The 21,334-nt window shown below is 51.5% G+C and overlaps 1 protein-coding gene across 5 annotated transcripts in view; it reads left to right on the plus strand.

The window, feature by feature from the left end:
- Nucleotides 1-21,334, plus strand: part of PPIL2 (peptidylprolyl isomerase like 2) — a 29,451-nt gene that overhangs the window by 1,862 nt on the left and 6,255 nt on the right. For 2 of the 5 annotated variants that reach the window (XM_045585528.1, XM_045585527.1), the window contains exons 2-19: nt 3,752-3,797; nt 5,758-5,820; nt 7,162-7,213; nt 9,946-9,997; nt 11,550-11,641; nt 12,416-12,505; nt 13,386-13,461; nt 13,766-13,926; nt 15,669-15,744; nt 16,265-16,371; nt 16,755-16,844; nt 17,112-17,145; nt 17,694-17,811; nt 19,079-19,135; nt 19,697-19,769; nt 19,866-19,928; nt 20,014-20,153; nt 20,341-20,458. In XM_045585528.1, coding sequence (XP_045441484.1) covers nt 3,752-3,797; nt 5,758-5,820; nt 7,162-7,213; nt 9,946-9,997; nt 11,550-11,641; nt 12,416-12,505; nt 13,386-13,461; nt 13,766-13,926; nt 15,669-15,744; nt 16,265-16,371; nt 16,755-16,844; nt 17,112-17,145; nt 17,694-17,811; nt 19,079-19,135; nt 19,697-19,769; nt 19,866-19,928; nt 20,014-20,153; nt 20,341-20,437 — 1,487 coding nt within the window. In that variant the 3' untranslated portion in view covers nt 20,438-20,458. Of the gene's footprint in view, nt 1-443; nt 494-3,751; nt 3,798-5,757; nt 5,821-7,161; nt 7,214-9,447; nt 9,498-9,945; nt 9,998-11,549; nt 11,642-12,415; nt 12,506-13,385; nt 13,462-13,765; nt 13,927-15,668; nt 15,745-16,264; nt 16,372-16,754; nt 16,845-17,111; nt 17,146-17,693; nt 17,812-19,078; nt 19,136-19,696; nt 19,770-19,865; nt 19,929-20,013; nt 20,154-20,340; nt 20,459-21,334 lie in introns of those variants that run through there. The other 3 variants (XM_036449763.1, XM_036449764.2, XM_036449765.1) reach the window with 3 other exon arrangements.

Genomic DNA, 21,334 nt, shown 5'->3' on the forward strand with positions numbered 1-21,334 from the left:
CCAAACCCAGACTTGTGCCCTTGGCTGGAGTCTAACCTGGGACCATTCAGTCCATAGGCCGGCGCTGTATCCACTGAGCCAAACCAGGTAGGGCGGCTTCACTCTTTTTTGGGAATACAACAGCTTTTCCTGCTTAGTGGCTTTTGTATGTGACATGCCTGCTTGGTCCTGGAAAGCTCTTCCCCCGGATCTTCACATGGCTAGCTCCTTCTCATCATCAAGCCTCTGTTAAGTTCAGTTGTTTTTCTTCATAGCAAAGCAGGACTTTGTATTTACTTGTTTGTGTATCCCCATTCCTATTGTATGTGCCTTTCACGGAGTAGGTATTTAATAAACATTTGCTAAGTAAAATGACTGAGTAAAATGATTCAGTCATCCATCACTTCCAGAGACTGTCCTTTTTACAAAGGGGTGGAAGTAAGATTTCTCTTTCTCTCCTTCAGGTACATTACCTGTGCTGAATACACTAACTTCTATGGTGGCAAGAAACCAGGTAAGGCATGAAATCCTCCTCTTTCCCTTTATATGTGTGAGGGGGTGTAATTAAGGAATGATGTCTTTGCTACAATGAGCCGTAAAAAACAATGGCCCTGCCGAAACCGGTTTGGCTCAGCGGTAGAGCGTTGGTCTGCGGACTGGAAGGTCCCATGTTCGATTCCAGTCAAGGGTATGTACATTGGTTGCGGGCACATCCCCGGTAGGGGGTGTGCAAGAGGCAGCTGGTCGATGTTTCTCTCTCATCGACGTTTCTAGTTCTCTATCCCTCTCCCTTACAGAGAGAGAATCATCGATCAGCTGCCTCTTGCACACCCCCTACTGGGGATGTGCCCGTAACCAAAGGTACATGCCCTTGACCGGAATCGAACCTGGGACCTTTCAGTTCGCAGGCCGATGCTCTATCCACTGAGCCAAACAGGTTTTGGCCACAACCCTGCCTTGACCAGAATCGAACCTGGGACGCTTTAGTCTGCAGGCCGACTCTATCCACTGAACCAAATCAGCTAGGGCCATTTTTTTTTTAAATTTATTTTAATTTATTTTTATTTTATTAATTTTTCTGATTGGTGTTTTGGGTTTCTTAGGATATTTTCCTCGAAGTGTGATCACTGGGTCAAATGACAGTTCCATATTTAATTTTTTGAGGAAACTCCATACTGTTTTCCCTTTATTGCACTTTGCAGACATTATTTTTTGAGCAAGTCTGGGGATGAGTTTTCCAACAGCATTTGTTCACTTTGTATCTCTGGGTTCCATTTTGATAATCCTTGAAATATTTCAGACTTTTTTTATTTGTTATGGTGACTTGGACTTTTCTTTGTTTGCTTTTTACTTTTTTTTAATAGATTATTTTAATACAATAGCCCATCTTTCCTTTGAGAAAAATTGTTGTCTTGGTTTCTATAATTGAAAACAACAATAATATCTTCTGTTGGGTCAGTAGTATCTTCTAAAGGCTAAGTGTGGTAAGGTCTCTGAAACTTTAATGTGAGTATGAATGACCTGTAGATCTTGTTAAAATGATGCAGACTATAATTCAGAAAGTCTGGGACTGCATGTCCAACCAGCTTCCAGGTGAGGGCAGTGCTGTTACTTGACACATCATACTTACATTGGAAAAAAATGCCATCTAGAACTTAAATAGACAGAGAGGAAAACTCAATGTCTGGCTTCAAAAGCTTCAAAAGACAGGCTGATTCTGTTTTTAGGGACTAATGCAGTTGTTGAAATTGAAGCTAATGCTCATTTATCATTCCGAAAGTCCAAGGGTCCTTAAGAACTATTCCACATCTACTCTGCCTGTGCTCTGTGAATGGAACGGCAAAACCTGGATGATAGCACATGTGCTTACAACACGGCTTACTAAAGACTTCAAGTCTACTGTAAGTCCTTCTGCTCAGAAAAAGGTTCCTTTCAAAATATCACTACTCATTGGTAATGTACCTGGTTACCCAAAAGGTCTCTGAAGGTCTGATGGAGATATACAATGGAATTAATGTTTTAACGCCTGCGAACAGAACCTTCATTCTGCAGCCCATGGACCAAGAAAGTAATTTTTAAAAACATATATATTTTATTGATTTTTTAAAGAGAGGAAGAGAGAGGGATAGAGAGTCAGAAACATCGATGAAAGAGAATCATTGATCAGCTGCCTCTTGCACACCCCCTACTGGGGATGCGCCTGCAACCAAGGCACATGCCCTTGACCGGAATCGAACCTCGGATCTTTCAGTCTGCAGGCTGACGCTCTGTCTGCTGAGCCAAACCGGTTTCGGCCCAAGAAAGTAATTTTGATTTTCAAGTCATTATTTAAGAAATACATGTCATAAGGTTATAGTTGCAGCAGACGTTGATTCCTCTGATGGATTTGGGCAAAGCAAATTGAAAACCTTCTGGAAAGATTACAGCATTCCAGATGCCATTAAGAACACTCATGGCCGAAACCGGTTTGGCTCAGTGGTTCTCTCTCATCGACGTTTCTAGCTCTCTATCTCTCTCCCTTCCTCTCTGTCAAAAATCAATAAAAAAAAGAAAAAAAAAAAAAAAAGAACACTCATGATTCATGGGAAGAAGCCAAAAGATCAACATTAACAGGCGTTTGGAAGAAGTTGAATCCAGCCCTCCTGGAAGAATTTGAGGGCTTCAGGAGTTCAGTGGAGGAAGTAACTGCACATGTGGGAGAAATAGCAAGAGAACTAGAATTAGAAGTGGAGCCTGAAAATGTGACGGAATTGCTGCAATCTCATAATAAGCCTTCATTGATGAGGAATTGCTTATGATTGAGCAAAGAAAGTGGTTTTTGAAGTGACAACAGGACTTAGAATATTACATACCTTTAGTTGATAAAGTCAGGGTTTACGAGGGAGGATTAATTTCAATTGTGAGAGAAGTTCTGTGGGTAAATGCTGTCAAATAGCATTGCAAGCTACAGAGAAGTCACGAAAGGAAGAGTCAGTTGATGAGGCACACTTCGCTGTGGTTTTATTTTAAGAAATTGTTACTGCCACCCCAGCCTTCGGCTACCACCACCCTGAGCAGTCAGCGGCCATCAACATCAAGGCAGGACCCTCCACCCAGTAAAAGATTATGACACACTGAAGGCTCAGATGATGGTTAATAATTTTAGCAGTAAAGTATGTTTTAATTAAGGTATTGAATATATATATCTACAGTACGTTTTGCTATTATATACTTACTTAACTAGTATAGTATAAACATAACTTTTAGCGCAAGGAAACCAAAAACTTTGAATCCCTTTATTACAATATTCGCTTTATTGTGGCGGCCTGGAATCAAACTCGCAGTGTCTCTGAGGTATGCAGTGTGTACTTTTTTTCTCTTAAGATCTTTCCTGATATATCCCATGTGCTTTGGTTCTATCAAAAGTTTTTAATCCGAAGCAATTGCTGCACTAGGTAATTTACATGAACTTTTTCTTTTAGAAAAATATTTTTATTGATTTCAGAGAGGAAGGGAGAAAGAGAGAAAAATCAATGATGAGAGAGAATCATTAATTGGCTGCCTTCTGCACCCCCCTCCCTCCCCTCGGGGGATTGAGCCTGCAACCTGGGCATGTGCCCTGACTGGGAATTGTACTGTGACCTCCTGATTCATAAGTCAACACTCAACCACCGAGACACACAGGCTGGGCTACGTGAACTTTTTCTTAAAATGTAATTGAATTGTTAATCGAGTTACATAGGTGAAATTTTTACAGAATAAATTTTCTGTCTCTTATTTTTGTTTTAAACAGATATCCCACAAACAAATTTTCGTCGTTTACCTTTTGACCACTGCAGGTAAGAGTTTTGAGAGTTTAATCTCTCCCTTGTAATAGTTCTCCGGTACTCAGTTATTTGACAGTGAATCTCATCCTTGGAGATGCAGCTGTGGGTTTTGGCTGTGTTCCTCCGCTTCCCTCCCCCCAGATCTTCCCTGAACTGGGAGAAGGTGACTCAACAATGATAAGAACTAATGATTCTTTTCTGCTTATTCTGTGTCTGTGTTTACAAGTCCATTGTCTTTTTAACCTCAATCTTACCTTCCAAAGTAGGTAGGCTCTGTTGTTAGGCTGTTTTACAGTTGGGAGAATCAGTGCTTAGGAGAGCGAAGTCCCTTGCCCTGGTGTCACATCCAGGCAGTGGTGCCGCTGAGGCGCGCACCCAGTGGTCTCCTGTGGACCTGTGCCTTTCACACTTTCCCTTTGGTCCAGAGGCCAAGTGGTACCAACAGCTGCAATGGTCATGATACTGTGAGCCCCCTTCCCCTTCCCTGGGGAATGCAGGTCACTGGTGGACTCGGGAGGGACCCAGCTTTAGAGCCACTCAGAGGCTTCTTCCCATCCCAGTTGGTGTGTGTATGAACAGAAGCTGGGTGTGCTGAAAACATGGGACTAGGATTGTTGAACCCCATCACATAGGGGCTGTGATGTGGGCAGATCTGCGTTTCCTAAATTCGAGCCACGGTCATCTCTGCTCTGTGCACATGCATGTCTGCACAGCATTCCTCCTCATCCCCCGAGTTCTGATGCCATAGGACAGAGTGATCTTGAGAGCTGATAAAGCTCTCCTGGTTATCCCAGTGCCCAGTGGAGGCAAGTCAGCCAGACACCACAGGGTGCCAGGAAGGTCCAGGGATGCAGCCGCTGGGTGTGCCCAGGGCCTCCCCAGGAGGCTCCCATGCAGTGGTGAGTGAGGGCTTTTCCCGCTCAGAGCACGTAGGAGGGTGAACAGATGAGACCCAGGTATCTTTGGCTGCATTTCTCTCCCAACCCAGCAGATTTTGTCACATCCAGGTCAATGTCTTATGCAGATTGGGTGTGAATTGCTTTTATGGAAATGCTTTCATCTTTGGTTCCCAGTTCCTGTAAGAGGTCTCTGACCTGTGTCTCGCTCATTTAAAAAAAAAATATATATATATATATATTTTATTAATTTTTTTACAGAGAGGAAGGGAGAGGGAATAGAGAGTTAGAAACATCGATGAGAGAGAAACATCGATCAGCTGCCTCCTGCACACCCCCCCCACAGGGGATGTGCCCGCAACCAAGGTACATGCCCTTGACCGGCATCAAATCTGGGACTCTTGAGTCTGCAGGCCGACGTTCTATCCACTGAGCCAAACCGGTTTTGGTGTCTGCTTTTCTTAAGGAGACCCTTCTGGAGGTGGCAAATGGCCTGTGGTAGTCCGGCCTCTGCAGGTCCCTCTACCCCACATCCATATATTAGAACTTACCCTGGGCTCCTGGGGCTTCAGGTCTTGCCTGAGTCATGTGAACGCCCCTTGGAAATATGGGAGAACTGTGTGCAGAGCCTGTGGTGAGGAGCAGGCAGGGCTCCCACCAGAGCTTCTTGGGATGGGAGAGGGCAGTTCTCAGTAGGAAAGTGTGGCCTGCCTATGGCTGCTGTTCCAGTCCTGCCTCTCCCAGGCCACCTCCAGGGAGCTCTTTTAGGCTTGAACACGATCGCACGTGTATGACACAGCACAGGGTGTGGAGAGGACTAGGCTGCAGTTCTCCCTAAACCCTCTCCTCAACTCCTAAAATCTTTGCTTTGTACTTACTGGTTTGTGCTGGGAGCTGCTGAGGGGCAGAGATGTGGGGGTCCCCTCTGTGCTGGCACCTATCCCAGGCTGTGCAGAGGAGCACCTGAGCTGGTGGAGGAATGACTGAAGGAAGGAGAGGCAAAAGGAGAAGTCATAAGCGCCATGTGGGAGTGGCTAGTCCACTGCATGACCAGGAGTGACCATGTCCTTTCTCAGTCTTTCTCTGCAGCCCTTCAGCTACCCGGTCTGCACCCCTGAAGGCGTCGTCTTTGACTTGCTGTGAGTTCTCCCTTGACTTTTGAACTAACAAACGGGTGAGGTGGTTGATATCTGCTCAGGTAGGGGATGTGGGGCCAACTGGGTGGGGGGGTTTATGGTTCCAGCCAGTGCAGGCCAGGGCACGCTGAGGTCCTGGGGCTTCGAGGGCCCTGGGCAGGTCTGTTGGGGACCCAGGAGGAACTGCCAGGGCCTCAGAGAGGAAGCAGTGCTGCTGTGACCCCTGGCAGGCAGCTTTGCTGGCAGGTGCTGTTGTCTTCCTGGAGTGGCATTGACACCCCCACCCCCCAAGTGAGGCCCTAGTGTTCCAGTTGCCACTAATGTACTTGTTTTGGAATATTAATGAACTAAGTCCTTTTCACTTTATGAAAGTCATAATTAGGGTGCATACTTTTCAGTGCTGTGTTTTGAAGCATTATGCTCAGTCTTCTTTTCTTTTTTAATTTTTATTTTATTGATTTTATACAGAGAGGAAGGGAAAGGGATAGAAAGTTAGAAACATCAATAATAGAGAAACATCGATCAGCTGCCTCCTGCACATCCCCCACTGGGGATGTGCCCGCAACCAAGGTACATGCCCTTGACGGGAATCGAACCTGGGACCTTTCAGTCCGCAGGCCGACGCTCTATCCACTGAGCCAAACCAGTTTCGGCTTAGTCTTATTTTCTAACATAAGCCAGCTTATATACTTACCTCACGTTTCAGACTTATTTTAGAAAAATTGTAAAACATTTTACAGGAAAAACTTAGCATCATCACACTATCTGGGGTAACCACTGTCAGTATTTATACTCATCTTTTTCTTTGTTTATTTGTGGTAACATGGTTGAGGTAATACCATGAAGATAGTTCTGGATCCATTCTTTACTCAGTCATTTCCCTCCATTTCATTACGAATTCTCTGGAAATTGTAATTTAAAAAAATATATATATTTTTTATTGATTTTTTACAGAGAGGAATTGAGAGGGATAGAGAGATAGAAATATCAATGAGAGATATCGATCAGCTGCCTCCTACTGGGGATGTGCCCGCAACCAACGTACATGCCCTTGACGGGAATTAAACCCAGGACCCTTCAGTCCGCAGGCCGACGCTCTATCCACTGAGCCAAACTGGTTTCGGCTTGTGTACATCTTTGTTTGCCAGTTTGTGTTGTTTATATGTAACTGCAGTAAAAACCCTGAATATACTCTGAGCCACATTTCCAGAAATAGCCCGTTTCCTAGGCTTCTGCCCCAGAAGTGAGCGGAGCAAAGCCCCTTCACAGCTGTCCCCCGAAGCAGCCTCCTGGCGGCGCTGTACCTGCCCATCACGCTCATGCTCTCTGTTCTCTTCCCTTCAGCAACATCATTCCTTGGCTTAAGAAGTACGGGACCAACCCCAGCAACGGCGAGGTAAGGGTCATGCAGGAATGTAAGTGATGCCCGTGAACAATGTCCTGTCGCCTGTCCCTTCATTCTGTGGTTTTCATATACACACAGGTGAGGTAGAGGACGATTGAGGGGGCACAGAGAGGGACTGTGCTTCTCCCTGTACACACATCCCTTTCCAGAAATGTTTTCTACATGCACACGTGTGTACAGGTGTACATCTTTCTTTGGGCCATGGGTGCGCTCACAGGCGTGAATTCCTCTTTACCTTGCCTTCTCATTCTGCAGTGTGTTGGGATCTGGATGTGTCAGTGCATAAAGCCCTGCCTTGTTCTGTGATGGCTGCGTTGTCCTCATGCAGGGCACTGCAGGGATTTGAGGTCACCTGCTGTTGCAAACAGTGGTCAGGGCCAGCCTTGTGCATGCTTCTTTGGGCATACACAGGTGTAGTCCTGGGACTGCTGGGTCATGGGGTGGATGCATTTTCTGTTTTCGTAGCTACTGGCAAATTTCTTTCCAGAGTTGCGCCATTTTTTATTTTTTGTATTTTAATGTTTTTATTGATTTTTAAAATGTATTTTTATTGATTTCGGAAAGGAAGGGAGAGGGGAGAGAAAGAAACATCAGTGATGAGAGAGAATCGTTGATTAGCCGCCTACTTCATGCCCCCTACTTGGGATTGAGCCCGTAACCCTGGCATGTTCTTTTGATCAGAATCGAACCTGGGACCCTTCAGTTTCCAGGCTGACACTCTATCCACTGAGCCAAACTAGTTAGGGCTATTTTGTTGATTTTTATAGAGAAGAAGGAGGGATAGAGAGAAAGAAACATCAATGAGAGAGGAACATCCTCAAATGGCTGCCTCCTTCATGCCCCCTCCAGGGGGATGGAGCTATACTGGCCAAGTGAGAAGGGCTATCTTATCTGGTGGCTGCAGCCTTAGGGCAAGCACCCTATCATCTGTCCTGGAGCCTAATGCTCACCTGCACAGGCGTGTGGGAGCCTATATATAGCTTAATATTGCAAAGTGACCCCTTTTGAAGTTCGACCTACCGGGAGTTCGATCGCTCGCTATGATGTGTGCTGACCACCAGGGGGTGGCGTGGAATGAAGGAAGGCCCCTGCCCACAGCCGGAAGCCACTAGGGACCCTACCCATTTATGAATTTCATGTACCAGGCCTCTAGTAGTTGAATAAAAGAGGAAGGCATGAAGCCAGGTGTGGGGCTGGTGGACTGGCCACTGCAGGAGAGGGAGGACACAGGGTTGGAGCTTGCCTCAGGGGCCCAGTCCTGGAACACTCACCCAGTGTCTCGTTTGGGACCTGTGTATCAGGGCTGGGTGACAGTGGCTCCAGGGACATGAGCCTTGAGTTAGGTGCTCTCAAGGGGCAGCTTTGCCCGTCTGTTCCAGGGTCTCTCCACAGCCCCCGTCAGCACCCCTGTTGAGGCCTACTTCCCAGGGCTGCTGCTTTCCTCTGGCTGCCTGGACTTTGTTTCATTATGAAGTTTCCTGTAGAAGAGGTGAACTGTAGACACACAAATGTTAAAAAATGGAACATCCCACCAGGCCTGTGTGGTTCAGTTGGTTGGAGTGCCATCCCATACACCAGGAAGGTTTTGGGTTTGATCCTGGTCAGGATGTATGGGAGGCAGCCGGTGGATGTTTCTCTCTCTCGCTCTCGCTCTCCAGAATCAATAAACATAAACATATAATTAAAAAAATACTCTTGGGTGAGGATTAAACAAAAATAGAGGACCCCTCACAACTGCTCTTAGCATTTGGGTATATTTATTCCTTCCCCCCCCCGCCTTTTTTTTTTTTTTTTTTTTAATATATTTTATTGATTTTGTACAGAGAGGAAGGGAGAGAGATAGAGAGTTAGAAACATCGATGAGAGAGAGTCATCGATCAGCTGCCTCCTGCACACCCCCTACTGGGGATATGCCCGCAACCAAGGCACATGCCCTTGACCGGAATCGAACCCGGGATCCTTCAGTCCCCAAGCCGACGCTTTATCCATTGAGCCAAACCGGTCTCGGCCCTTTTCCCCCTTTTTAAAAAATATTTCATCTTTCTTAAATAGTTACACAACAGGAGAATAAGGTAAACACCACCCATATACAGATTTGTGTGTTTTTTAATCCTCACCCAAGAGTATTTTTTCTCCATTGATTATTAGAGAGACTGGAAGGGAAGAAGAGAGGAAGGGGGAGACAGAGAGAAAGAAACATCGATGTGAGAGAGACACACAGATTGGTTGCCTCCTGCCCACGCCCCAATCAGGGCTGGGGATCAAACCAACCCAGGTACGTGCTCTTGACTGGGAATGAACCCGTGACCCTTTGGTGCAGGACCAATACTCTAACCACTTAGCAACACTGGCCAAGACAAAATAATTCAATTTCAAAAATAATCAGTGTCTAAACCTCACAGAGTATAAAGAAACTGCCTCAGGCTCGGCCTTTGGGCTGGATGTCAACCCCTTTGTTGGGGCCGGTTTGCTATCTCAGAGGCTGGGCTTCCACTGTGCAGCCCCCTTCTCTAGGTTAGTCACTGTGTCCTGGGCCCTAGGTCAGCACCTGTGCCTTTTCCTCTTCTGAAGGCTGGGATGGTCGGACTTTTCCAGTCTGTCTGTGTCACCTAGCCTCAGCAGTGACCCCTGCCTGGCAGGCAGCTTTGTTGGCAAGTGCTGGTGTCTTCCTGGAGTGGCATTCATATCAGCTACTTATTAATTATGAATTCTCCTTCTTCCAGAAACTGGACATGCGGTCCCTGATCAAACTGAATTTTGCAAAGAACAGTGAAGGTAAGAGATCTCTCTTTTTTAATATATATTTTATTGATTTTTTTACAGAGAGGAAGGGACAAGGATCGATAGTTAGAAATACTGCTGAGAGAGAGAGACATCGATCAACTTCGTCCTGCACACCTCCCTGGAGATGTGCCCACAACCAAGGTACATGCCCTTGACCGGAATCGAACCTGGGACCTTTTAGTCTGCAGGCCGACACTCTATCCATTGAGCCAAACAGTTTTTGGCAAGAGATCTCAGCCAACTCGAGGACTGGCCTGCAAAACCTGGCCGCTGTCTCATGCTAAGTTCTCTGCACATCCAGTCATTCCCTTCAGATCAGGCTAACACTTGCTTTTAATTTCTCAAAGAGGCAACATAATTTTTTCCTTTTTATTATTGTTTTTATCCTCACCTGAGGATATTTTTCCATTGATTTTTAGAGAGTGAGGAGGGCGGGGGGGGAGGGGGGAGAGAAGAGGGGAGAAAGAGTGAGAGAGCAACATCGATGTGAGAGAGAGACATAGATTGGTTGCCTCCTGCACTTGCCTTGACCGGGACCAGAGATTGAACCTGCAACCAAGCTACATGCCCTTGACTGGAAATCAAACCCTCAACTCAATGCATAGGCCGATGCTCTAACCATTGAGAAAAACCAGCCAGGGCTAAATTTTTATTTTTCTTATAAAAAAATTATTTTAATTGATTTCAGAGAGGAAGAGGGAAGGAGAGAGAGATAGAAATATCTGTAATGAGAGAGAATCATTGATTGGCTGCCCAGTAGGGGGTGTGCAGGAGGCAGCTGATTGATGTTGTTTCTAACTATCCTTTTCCCTTCCTCTCTGTAAAAAAATCAATAATATATTTAGAAAATAAAAAATAGATAAGAAGAATTTCTTAATATTATTCACTGTCTAGCCAGTGGTCAAATTTCCAGAATGCTCTCTTAATTATTTTCATATAGTTTTCAAATCAAGATTTTTAAAAAGTTCACACAAGCCCTAACTGGTTTGGCTCAGTGGATAGAGCGATGGCCCACGGACTCAAGGGTCCCAGGTTTGATTCTGGTCAAGAGCATGTACCTTGCTTGTGGCACATCCCAGTGGGGGGTGTGCAGGAGGCAGCTTTGATGGATGTTTCTAACTCTCTATCCCTTTCCCTTCCTTTCTGTAAAAAATCAATTAAATATATATTTTTTAAAAGGTTCACACAAATAATAGTTGATAATCTCTAAGTCTCTTAATCTAGAAGTCTTCCTCCCCACCTTTTTGCAGTTTATTTGTTGGGACTTATTTGGACAGGCTCCTGGTGGCCTGTAGGGAGTTGGTTGCAATATCCCAGGCGACAGGGTAGGGACGTGGCAGTGTCGGCAGTGGAGGAGGAGGCCAGGGCAGTGTTCCAGTGGTGGCCTGGCTGATGAGGCAGATACCCCTGAGGAGGGCCAGTGGGGATTGGAGGAGGGGGGTTAAGCGGCTGGCCGGCCCTTTGGGCCCCGCTCTGGCCCCGCTCTGGCCCCGCTCTGGCCCTGCTCTGGGCTTACTGATGCAGGCTTCTGCCTTCTCCCTAGAAAAGTACCACTGTCCAGTGCTGTACACCGTGTTCACCAACAACACCCACATCGTGGCCATCAGAACCACCGGCAATGTCTATGCCTACGAGGTAGGTCCTCGGGAACTGTGTCCCCTGCCGGCTCTTTAGGTGTCTGCTCCTGGGAACCCTGGTCTGGGCTCGGGGATTGCACAGCCTTTTCCTGTGACGCCGACACAGAGCCATGAGCACAGCCTAGAAAAGGCAGCCTTCCTGTGGCCTCTGGACCTGATGCCTGGGAGGGTCTTCCCACAGTCGTCTGCAGCAGACGTCCTGGTCAGGGCCTGGGAGGGAGCCTGTGCTCTGAGATCAGCCAGGGTTTCGAGGGGGTCTTGAGCCCCCGTTCCTGGCAGTTTCCAAGGGGAGCAGATGTGGTTGGTGGGCAGGTGTGGGGAGAAGCCTTGCGTGCCAGCAGAGTACAGCCGGCAGGGCTGTGGGCTCCACTAGCAGGAAGGCCTCTCAGCTGTTTCATGCCGGTCCCTGGCCACTGGCAGGGTCTAGGTGGCCAGTGTGGCTCTAGGGACTCTGGGGGTGACACCTTGTTCTAATGCGCTCGGATTTGAGGGGCTTGGTACAGATGGGTGGCCTTGCTGAACCTGTTTGCTGATGTGTAAGACGTGTCACGAGAGAGTCCTGTGAGGCTCCTTGCTCAGAGGGTAGGCTTTGAGTTTCTGGGGCTCAACAAGCTTCCCCCTCAGTGGCAGGGCCATGCTCTGAGCCCGAGGGGAGTGCCTGGTGGTTCTGTCCTTATCCTCATGCTGGAAGGAGCCGTTGTCCGGGCGGGCTGTAGGCTCCTGTGCCGGGCTGGGGACAGGCACGGTGACAGCCGCTTCCTCCTGGCCACAGGCGGTGGAGCAGCTCAACATCAAGGCCAAGAACTTCCGAGACCTGCTGACTGACGAGCCCTTCTCCCGGCAGGACATCATCACCCTGCAGGTGCGGTCCCACCCGCGTTTTCAGGAGGGGCCAGAGAGCCTGGCCCAGCTCCCTCTGCCCGCCCCAGCTGCCACTGACAGTGCCCCCACCCCCACCCCCTGCCCTCCTTTCTCTCAGTCACATGGGCCTTGCACACACCGCTTCCTCAGTCTGGTTCCCATAGCTCCTCAGATGCCTGTCCCGGCTGTCAGGGCCCCAGAGCCATCTTGGCACAGAATGGCCTCTTTGCAAGCCTCGTTCTCCAACTGCCCTCTTGAGAGTGGAGGCAGGTGTGTGCTTTGCACCTCAGCGTTGGGCATAAGGCACCCCTGTGGTGTCAGAATCCTGGGTGGGTTCATGAAAAACATGGACTTAGAGAATCTGGGAGTGACTTAGATGGGGACGATCCCTGTAGCTTGTCCCGTTCTCGTTGGAGGTCAGGACACGTTCCTTCCAAGGTAGCGGGCTCGCTGTCCCAGGACCCGAGCTCTGTGGGTCTGTGTCTGGCAGGCAGGCTGAAGGGAGTACGGGGCAGCAGGTGGGAGGCCTGGAGGTAGGTGGCATAGCTGCTCGAGAAGACCCCATCTGTCTGTGGCTGGCTCACAGCAGGGGATGCTTGTCAGCCTGTGTCAGGGAGAACAGATGCAGTGTGGGGAGCAGCCAGCCATTGGTTGCAGTCTCCACCCCACCCCTGCTCAGGACCCTGCCCGGGACAGAGCCCTTTCCCTGGCTCCCTTGTTCCCTTTTGACCCACAGGCTTCTGGGCAGCCACAGGCCTCTTCCTTCCTGGCCCCAGGACCCTCATGCCACTCACCTGTCCTTTGCTGCCTGTGGCGGCCACGTGGCCTCAGCCTGGGAGCCGGCTGGGCTCACTCCGCTGCACGTGTTCTTTTTGCCCTAGGACCCGACAAATTTGGACAAATTCAACGTCTCCAACTTCTTTCATGTTAAGAATAACATGAAAATAACAGACCCAGGTATGGACATCCAGGGGTGGTCTGGGTGCCAGGGGGTGGGGAAATAGGTCCATGCTCCCTGGCCAAGGCCCCCGCCCTCCTGGGGCCAGTCTTGATCAAGCTGAGGCAAGTTTGGAATTTCTCAAGATGGTGTTCACTACCTCCCTGGGTTTGCAGCGATTACGAATCTGTCACTGAGGGAGGCTTGGCCTGTGTCCTGGTCCGGGACCTGCTGGGGTAGCCAGCTCTGGCCTTTTTTCCCATCATGCACATCTGGGGACATTCCTGGGGCTCAGATGCTCAGGGCCACCATGCTGTTTTGTAGATGAAGAAAAGGCCAAACAGGACCCATCTTATTATTTGAAAAATACCAATGCCGAGACCCGAGAGACACTGCAGGAGCTCTACAAGGAGTTCAAGGGGGATGAGGTGCTGGCGGCCACCATGAAAGTCCCAGAGAAGAAGAAGGTGGACAAGCTGAATGCGGTGAGTAGGTGGGGGCACACACCTGCCAGCTAAGCCACCCACCCATCAGAGTACCTAAGAGTGGTTCTGGATGCAGTCAGAGGGAAGCAGCTGGGATCCCCGAGCCAGGGCACCCCTGGGGGCCCAGACAACAGCAGCACTGAGGAGGCTGGGGCCGACAGATGTGGGTGCTGAGAGCTGTGCAGCGAAGGTGGCCCCCATGAAGGGTCTATTTATTTATTTATATATATTTTTATTGATTTCAGCAAGGAAGAGGAAACATCAATGATGAGAGAGAATCATTGGTCAGTTGCCTCCTGTATGCCCCCTACTGGGGACAGAGCCTACAACCTGGCCATGTGGCCTTGACTGGAATCGAACCCAGGATCTGCCAGTCCGCAGGCTGATGCTCTATCCACTGAGCCAAACCAGCTAGGGCCATGTGGGGTCTATTTCATGCTGTAGCCCAAGCTGGGGATCCTGGGACAGACATGCTGGGTGGACAGTGCCTGGGGCTTTGGTGCACGTGACACAGTAGCCTCAGGCATGCAGATCTGTGGGAGGGATGTCCCGTGGGGTGCGGAGTCACTGCCCCACAGAACTGGTCACTTGGTGCCCAGGGCAAACCCAGGGGGCGAGGGTGGGTGTTTCAGGGGGACCGTAGTGCTGAGGAAGGGACAGGTGGCACGGTGCCCATCCCTCCTGGCAGTCAGGTTTGCTTCTTACAATGCCCGGCAGTTGGCTCTGAGGTGCTCTCTTGGCAGTGATGGCACCAGAATTTATGACCGTCTGTCAGGCCCCAAAGCTGCCCCTTCCCCTCTTCATTTTGGAGAGCTGAGGCTGCGGCGGTGGGGAGGTGGGCTCTGAGGCTTCCTCCTTAAAGAAGTATTCGGGAAAATTTGCAAAAGAAAAGTTTGTTGTTCATAATTCCACCACTCACACACAAACTCTTAGCATTCTGGTTCCTTCCTTCTGATGGGGAGAAATCCCTCTCTTTATTTCTCCCTTCTGCCTAGGATGAAAAAATATTTATTGGGGCTTATGTTTTCCTGATTTAAAATGTGTTTACTATAGACACTGAAAACTATTTAAAAAATATATATATATTTTATTGATTTTTTTTTACAGAGAGGAAGGAAGAGGGACAGAGAGCTAGAAACATGGATGAGAAACATTGACCAGCTGCCTCCTGCACAACCCCTACCAGGGATGTGCCCACAACCAATGTACATGCCCTTGACCAGAATCTAACCTGGGACCTTTTGGTCCGCAGGCCGATGCTCTATCCATTGAGCCAAACCGGTTTGGGCTGAAAACTATTTTTTAAAACTTATTTTTTTATTGATTTTAGAGAAGGGAGAGGGGAAGAGAGAAATATCAGTGATGCGAGAGAATCATTGATCGGCTGCCTCCTGCACGTCCCCTACTGGGGATCAAGTGCACAACCCAGGCATGTGCCCTTGATCAGAATCGAACCTGGGACCCTTCAGTCTGGATGTTGACGCTCTATCCACTGGCCAAACTGGCTAGGGCAACACTGAAAACTTTTAAAAGGGAAGTAGAGTCCCTCTTTCCTTGGGGCCTTAGGGAACAGCCAATTCGGGCTGGGCCACCTTGTCCCCGGGAGGTTCCTGGTGTATCTGGGTGGTGGCCACAGACGGCTTCCTGGAGGAGAGGCAGGAGCAGGGGCCTAAGCTGCTCCCATGTCCTCAGGCTCCGGGCCTCCCTGGCGCTGCTGATGCACCACGTGGTTTTCTCCGCAGGCCCACTATTCCACTGGGAAGGTTAGCGCCTCCTTCACCTCCACTGCCATGGTTCCAGAGACCATCCACGAAGCAGGTAGACCTTCCCTCTGTCACCAGTGCTGCCTCATAATGGCCGAGGCGGTGCCCTCCCTTCCTGTCCTCAGCATCGCTCCGTGGTGTCTGGGCTTTGTGGGCTTTGGGGCAGCTCAGGAATGGTCAGGGACGGCCCTTTGAAGGTGTGCTTGCACTGCAATGGGGGATGCTGTAGTAAGAGGAGGCCTGTGGCAGGAGCCCTCTCCATGCCGTGTCCCGCCTGTGAGGGACCCCCTCTCCCCTTCCCTCTTCCCAGGCTGCCCATGGGCAGCCCAGCCTCCACCAAGCTCTCTTCCTCTTACATTTTCAGGTCGGTCCCCGACCCTCTTGTCTCCACCCCCTCCCGCCCTGGGTCCCAGCCTTCCCAGCGTCCCCGCCTTAACTGCTCAGCCTCCCTATGCTCAGCCAGGGCACCCCCTTGGGCTTTCCTCGGAGCTGCTAGTCCAGTCCTTGTGCCAGGTGTGGGGTGCGGGTCTTCGGGGCGAGGAAGGCACAGAGCTTGAGCCTCTGCTTGATTGCAGCCGCCATTGACGAGGACGTGCTGCGCTACCAGTTTGTGAAGAAGAAGGGCTACGTGCGGCTGCACACCAACAGGGGCGACCTCAACCTGGAGCTGCACTGCGACATGGTGGGTGGCAGCCGTCCCTCCCCTGCCCGGCGTTGTCCCAGGCTCTTACGCATGGAGCTGCACTCCGGGTGTGCTCACATTAGAGCATTCTGTCCTCAAGGGGTGTGCCCCGCTGCCCTCCCCAGAAGGGACCCTGTCAGCGTGTGCTGTGTTTCCTTGGCCCCAGTCTGGGCGGTGAACACACATGTGGCGGCACACACACACACACCCCGCTCTGCTGGCGTCTCCCTGTGGCCCTCGCACTCAGGCTGGGCAACTTGGTCCTTGCTGGGTTCACGCTGGGCAGCTCACCCTCTTGCACTGCACGGTCAGGACTCCGGTGGCATTGGTGACCCCCCATTGGCTGCTTCATGCCTCACATAAGTACCTGGATTACTTTGCAGACACCAAAAACCTGCGAAAACTTCATCAAGCTCTGCAAGAAGCAGTATTACGATGGCACCATCTTCCACAGGTCCATCAGGAATTTCGTGGTGAGTGGCCTGGGTCAGCGCTGGCCTCCGAGGCCAGGTGCACTCTGGAGGTGACTTCTGCCAGACGTCCTTCTCGGGGCAGGGACACAGCACACTCACCCCTGAGCACCCAGCCTGGCCACTGGGAGGGCCTCTGCCTCACCAAGAGCTCAGACACCTCTAAGTCCCTCTGACTGGTGGGGGATTGCTTCGGCTGTGGGCAGTGGGGCTGTGGAAGGGCCGGCAGGGTCGCAGGCATGGCTTGCTCACTGGCTTTTGTTCTTGCAGATCCAGGGAGGTGACCCCACTGGCACAGGCACAGGTAGGTATGGGTGCTGGCGTTCCCTGGGCAACTTTGGCTGCCCCATTGGCCGTGAGGGGTAGGTGGGTGGAACGTAGGTGACCTTGGGCATGTTCTGTTTTCTCGTGGAGATGGTCATAACCCCGAATGAGAGATGGAGGGGAGCATGTTGCCTCCTCCACAAGCCTCTAGGCACCCGTCTTTGTTAGTGACCAAGGGATGCCTCGGGCCCACAGCAGAGGGAGGTGATCCCCCTAGTCCCCAGATGCCTGGCTGTTCTCCCAAAGACATCACCCCCACCCCGGCCCCTGCTCTCAGCTTGTCAGCTGCTGGCGCCAGGCCTACTCCCTTGTCCGTGGCCTTCACTCTTTACTCCATTTTCAGGGTCAGGCCCCACGTGGGGGCTCAAGGGCCCTCAGCTGCCCTCCAAGGTGCCCCGGACCCAGACCCAGCAGTGCCCAGTGCCCCTGCGACTTGGCATAGGTTTCTGGAGCTGGGCTGCGTCCTGCTGGCTGTACTCAGCGAGGCCCCAGCCGTTCTCGCTGCCGTCATGCTCCTCTCTCTTCCAGGCGGCGAGTCTTACTGGGGGAAACCCTTCAGAGACGAGTTCCGGCCCAACCTCTCGCACACGGGCCGGGGCGTGCTCAGCATGGCCAACTCGGGGCCCAACACCAACAAGTCCCAGTTGTGAGTTCTGGGAGGCTAGGGGCCGGGCCGGGAGGAGGCTGGGCTCCCTGCGGTCCCCCTCAGCCTTGCCCTGGGTCCAGCCAGGAAGGTGTGCAGCACCCCGCTGGGGAGGTGGTGGCCTTCCACCGGGTCTGCCATGATTGTCCCCGAGCCTCGTGTCTTCTCTGGGCAGTGGTTCGTGCGCTGTAACCAGCCTTGGAACGCTTTTTGCTTCATGTCTTCTGATACCTTCTTTCATCTTTTACTTTTAACCTTTCAGCTTGAAGTTTTAAGGCTTTTTAAGGTACACACATAGATTTTGGTTTAATTCAACCTGAGAATCTTAAGTACGTACTTAATGTTCCAGTTTTACTGCTGACATATGTGTGCTTTCTGATGAACCTTTTAAAAATAATTTTCTTCCTTTCCCCTTTCTCCTGCTTTGGAAGTTAGATGTTTTACTTCTAGCCTTAAATTAAGTACATCTGTTTAAAGTTATTCATCTCTCTACCTCACTCCCAGACAAGACCCTCTAGTCACCCCCCCACCATCCATGTTAGTGTAGTTGGGAATTTAATTCCACTCATTAAAAACAATTTTTAAATCCATTTGTTGATTTTAGAGAGAGGAAGGGAGGGGGAAGAGAGAAACAGATTTGTTGTTCCATTTTTGCATGCACTGGTTGATTCTTGTAAGTACCCTGAGATTGAACCAGCAACCCTGATATATATATCAGGATGGTGCTCTAACCAAATAGCAACCGGGCCGGGGCCTAACTCCACCCATTAAAAAAAATTACCTTTATTATTGAAAGTGTTACAGATGTCCCCCTTTTAATTCCACCCATTTGTAAGCCAGATCGGAAGGGAAATGTTCTAGGTCAGTGTTGCTTTCTTTATGTGCACCTGCGTCTCTGTCTTGACTCCCTGTCCTGCTGGTTCAGAGTCCTCGGTCCTTTAGTCTCCCTGTGGCTGGGCTCTGGTCTTCTACTCACGCTGTCTCCCGCGCAGCCTCTAGGCTGTGGCCACAGTGCCTGGGCCTGAGCCTCCCCTGCCCCTTCCTGGCAGCTGAGCGCTGGGATTTCTCCCAAGTGGCCAGAGGCCCCCGTCGCCTGGTGGCACCTAGGTGGACAGCCTGCCCTAGAAGGCCGGTAAGGGGCCGTGCACACAAGTGAGCAGCTTCCCAAAGCAGCGTGGGGCAGGGTGTGTGTGGCCTGGTGTGTGTCCAGCGGCCTTGGGGGCCAAGTGGGGAAGCTCTGTCTTCCTGACCTTCCTGTCCTCTTTCCCAGCTTCATCACCTTCCGCTCCTGCGCTTACCTCGACAAGAAGCACACCATCTTCGGGCGGTAAGAGAAGTTGCTGCACGAGGTCGGTTCCTGGGAGGGTGGGTTCCTTCCCCAGCTGGCGCCTCTCTCTGCCTTTCCCCAAGGCCTGGCCCTGCCACGGTCACAGCCATGCAGACCTGGGACTTGGGGCTTCCATGTTGGGCAGGGGACCTTGGCTAAAGAGCGCGGCTCCAGCCTTGACGGACAGCTGTCCTGCCCAGTCAGCCCCTCAGGTTCTCCTTTGGAGACCCCAAATCACAGGTCTGGGCACCACTTCTCTCTCCATCCTGTAAGGCCCAGGTGGAATTTCCAGCTTTGTGACCTTACGGTCCCTGACTCCTCACTCAGCTCCGTGGTTGTAGCAGAGAGCAGCCACAGACAGTGTGGAAGCAGCGGGGCTGTCTCAGTGAAGCCTCACCTCTCGGGCCCCTCCTGTGCTGGCCCGCGGGTCTTCCTGAATCTGCACCCTGGCCTGTGAGGCCGCCCTGGGCCTGCAGCCCCTCTTCCTGGCATGCTGTGGGACTCAGCCTTTGGGGTTGCCCTGAGCAGGCACATTCAGAGACACCCTTCCCTCTGCTGCAGGGTTGTTGGGGGCTTTGACACACTAACAGCCATGGAGAATGTGGAGAGTGACCCGAAGACTGACCGCCCTAAGGTATATGCCGGGAGAACAGAGGCTGCTCCTCAGACCGGGCTGGGCCGGCGTAGGTCCTGTCTCCTGCCAGCCCTGCTCACGCTCCCTTCGCTGTAGGAGGAGATCCGCATCGACTCCACCACGGTGTTTGTGGACCCCTACGAGGAGGCCGATGTTCAGGTGAGGGGTGTCTGCCACACGGGGAGGGCTTCGGGGAGCCCTGTCCAGCCTGAGGGCTCCTGCTCAGCCACATGCCTGCTCGCAGATCGCCGAGGAGCGGAAGAAGACACAGCTCGCAGAGGCCACCCCCGAAGCCACAGTGAAGAAAAGCCAGCCCAAGCCTGGGAGCCAGGGCCCCCCCACGTTCCGCCAGGGGGTGGGCAAGTACATCAACCCGGCAGCCACGTGAGTGGGGGGAGCTGGTGTCTGTTTCCAGGTGCGTCCACGTGCTTTCCGACCTGGGAGCGCGCAGGGAGCGGGAGCCGAGGCCTCGGTGCAGCCGGAGAGAGCAGACTCGGGTGGGGCGGAACATGTGGCTCCCAGCTCGGGCCTGACCCCCACGGCAGCTGGCGCCTGGCTCTTCCCTCCCCAGGAAACGTGCAGCCGATGAGGAACCATCAACCAGCGCAGCCGTCCCTGCGGCCAAGAAGAAGCCCAGCGGGGGCTTCAAGGACTTCAGCTCGTGGTAGCAGGCCTGCCGCTTGGACCCGGTAGGGCCGCTGTGCTGGACTGGTGTCCACACCAAGCTTTCTGCCCGCACATGCCAGCCCCTGCCTGTTGCCTGGGTTCCCTTTCCTGCCCCAGGAACCCATGGGCCTCCTCCTCCCTCACCAGCCAGAGCCCACATCTGGGACCACAGGGTGCAGGTCCAGAAGGACCTGTTTTCTTACCATTACCTCCCACTTCCATCATCTTCTCATGACTATTTTTACTCCATGTGGTCTCCCCAAGCGGCCTTACCCCGAACCTTGTTAGAGGCTGACCTCAGCTCTGAGGTCTTTGTCCATGGGGGCTTCTGATGTCGGTGAGTTGAGGACCCTGGACTAGAACCTAGATTTTACATCCAAAAACCTTTCTACCCCTCCTGCTTGGGTTTGCTGGGTCCAGTTCAGCAAGGACCGTGGGCAGTCACAGCCATGCCCAAGGCACACCTGCTCTGGGTCCTACCCCAGGACTGCCCATCTCTGTCTCAGGCTGGTGACCAGACCACACCTGGGTGAGGGCAGCTGGCTCCTGAAGGACATGCAGGGGACCCCAGCCAAACGGTGTACACACCCCCCCCCCACCACTCGGGGCCAGTCCTTGTACTCAAACCCGGCCATCGTTCCCAGCTCCTAGCAGGTGTCTTCAAACTTTTTAAAGTGGGGGCCAGATCACGGTCCCTCAGAGAGCTGGAGGGCCGGACTATATGAACTACTAATTCCTACTGTAACACCTCGGCTGCGCTCACTGCCCAAAAAACCTGGCGGGCCGGATCAGACTCCTCTGCGGGCCGCATGTGGCCCGCGGGCCGTAGTTTGAAGACACCTGTACCTAGGGCTTCCGGGCAGCCTCACCAGCATTTCCTAACTCCAAGGTCCCTTCCC

Source organism: Pipistrellus kuhlii, unplaced genomic scaffold (genome assembly GCF_014108245.1).
Source record: "Pipistrellus kuhlii isolate mPipKuh1 unplaced genomic scaffold, mPipKuh1.p scaffold_m20_p_20, whole genome shotgun sequence".
Taxonomy (NCBI): domain Eukaryota; kingdom Metazoa; phylum Chordata; class Mammalia; order Chiroptera; family Vespertilionidae; genus Pipistrellus; species Pipistrellus kuhlii.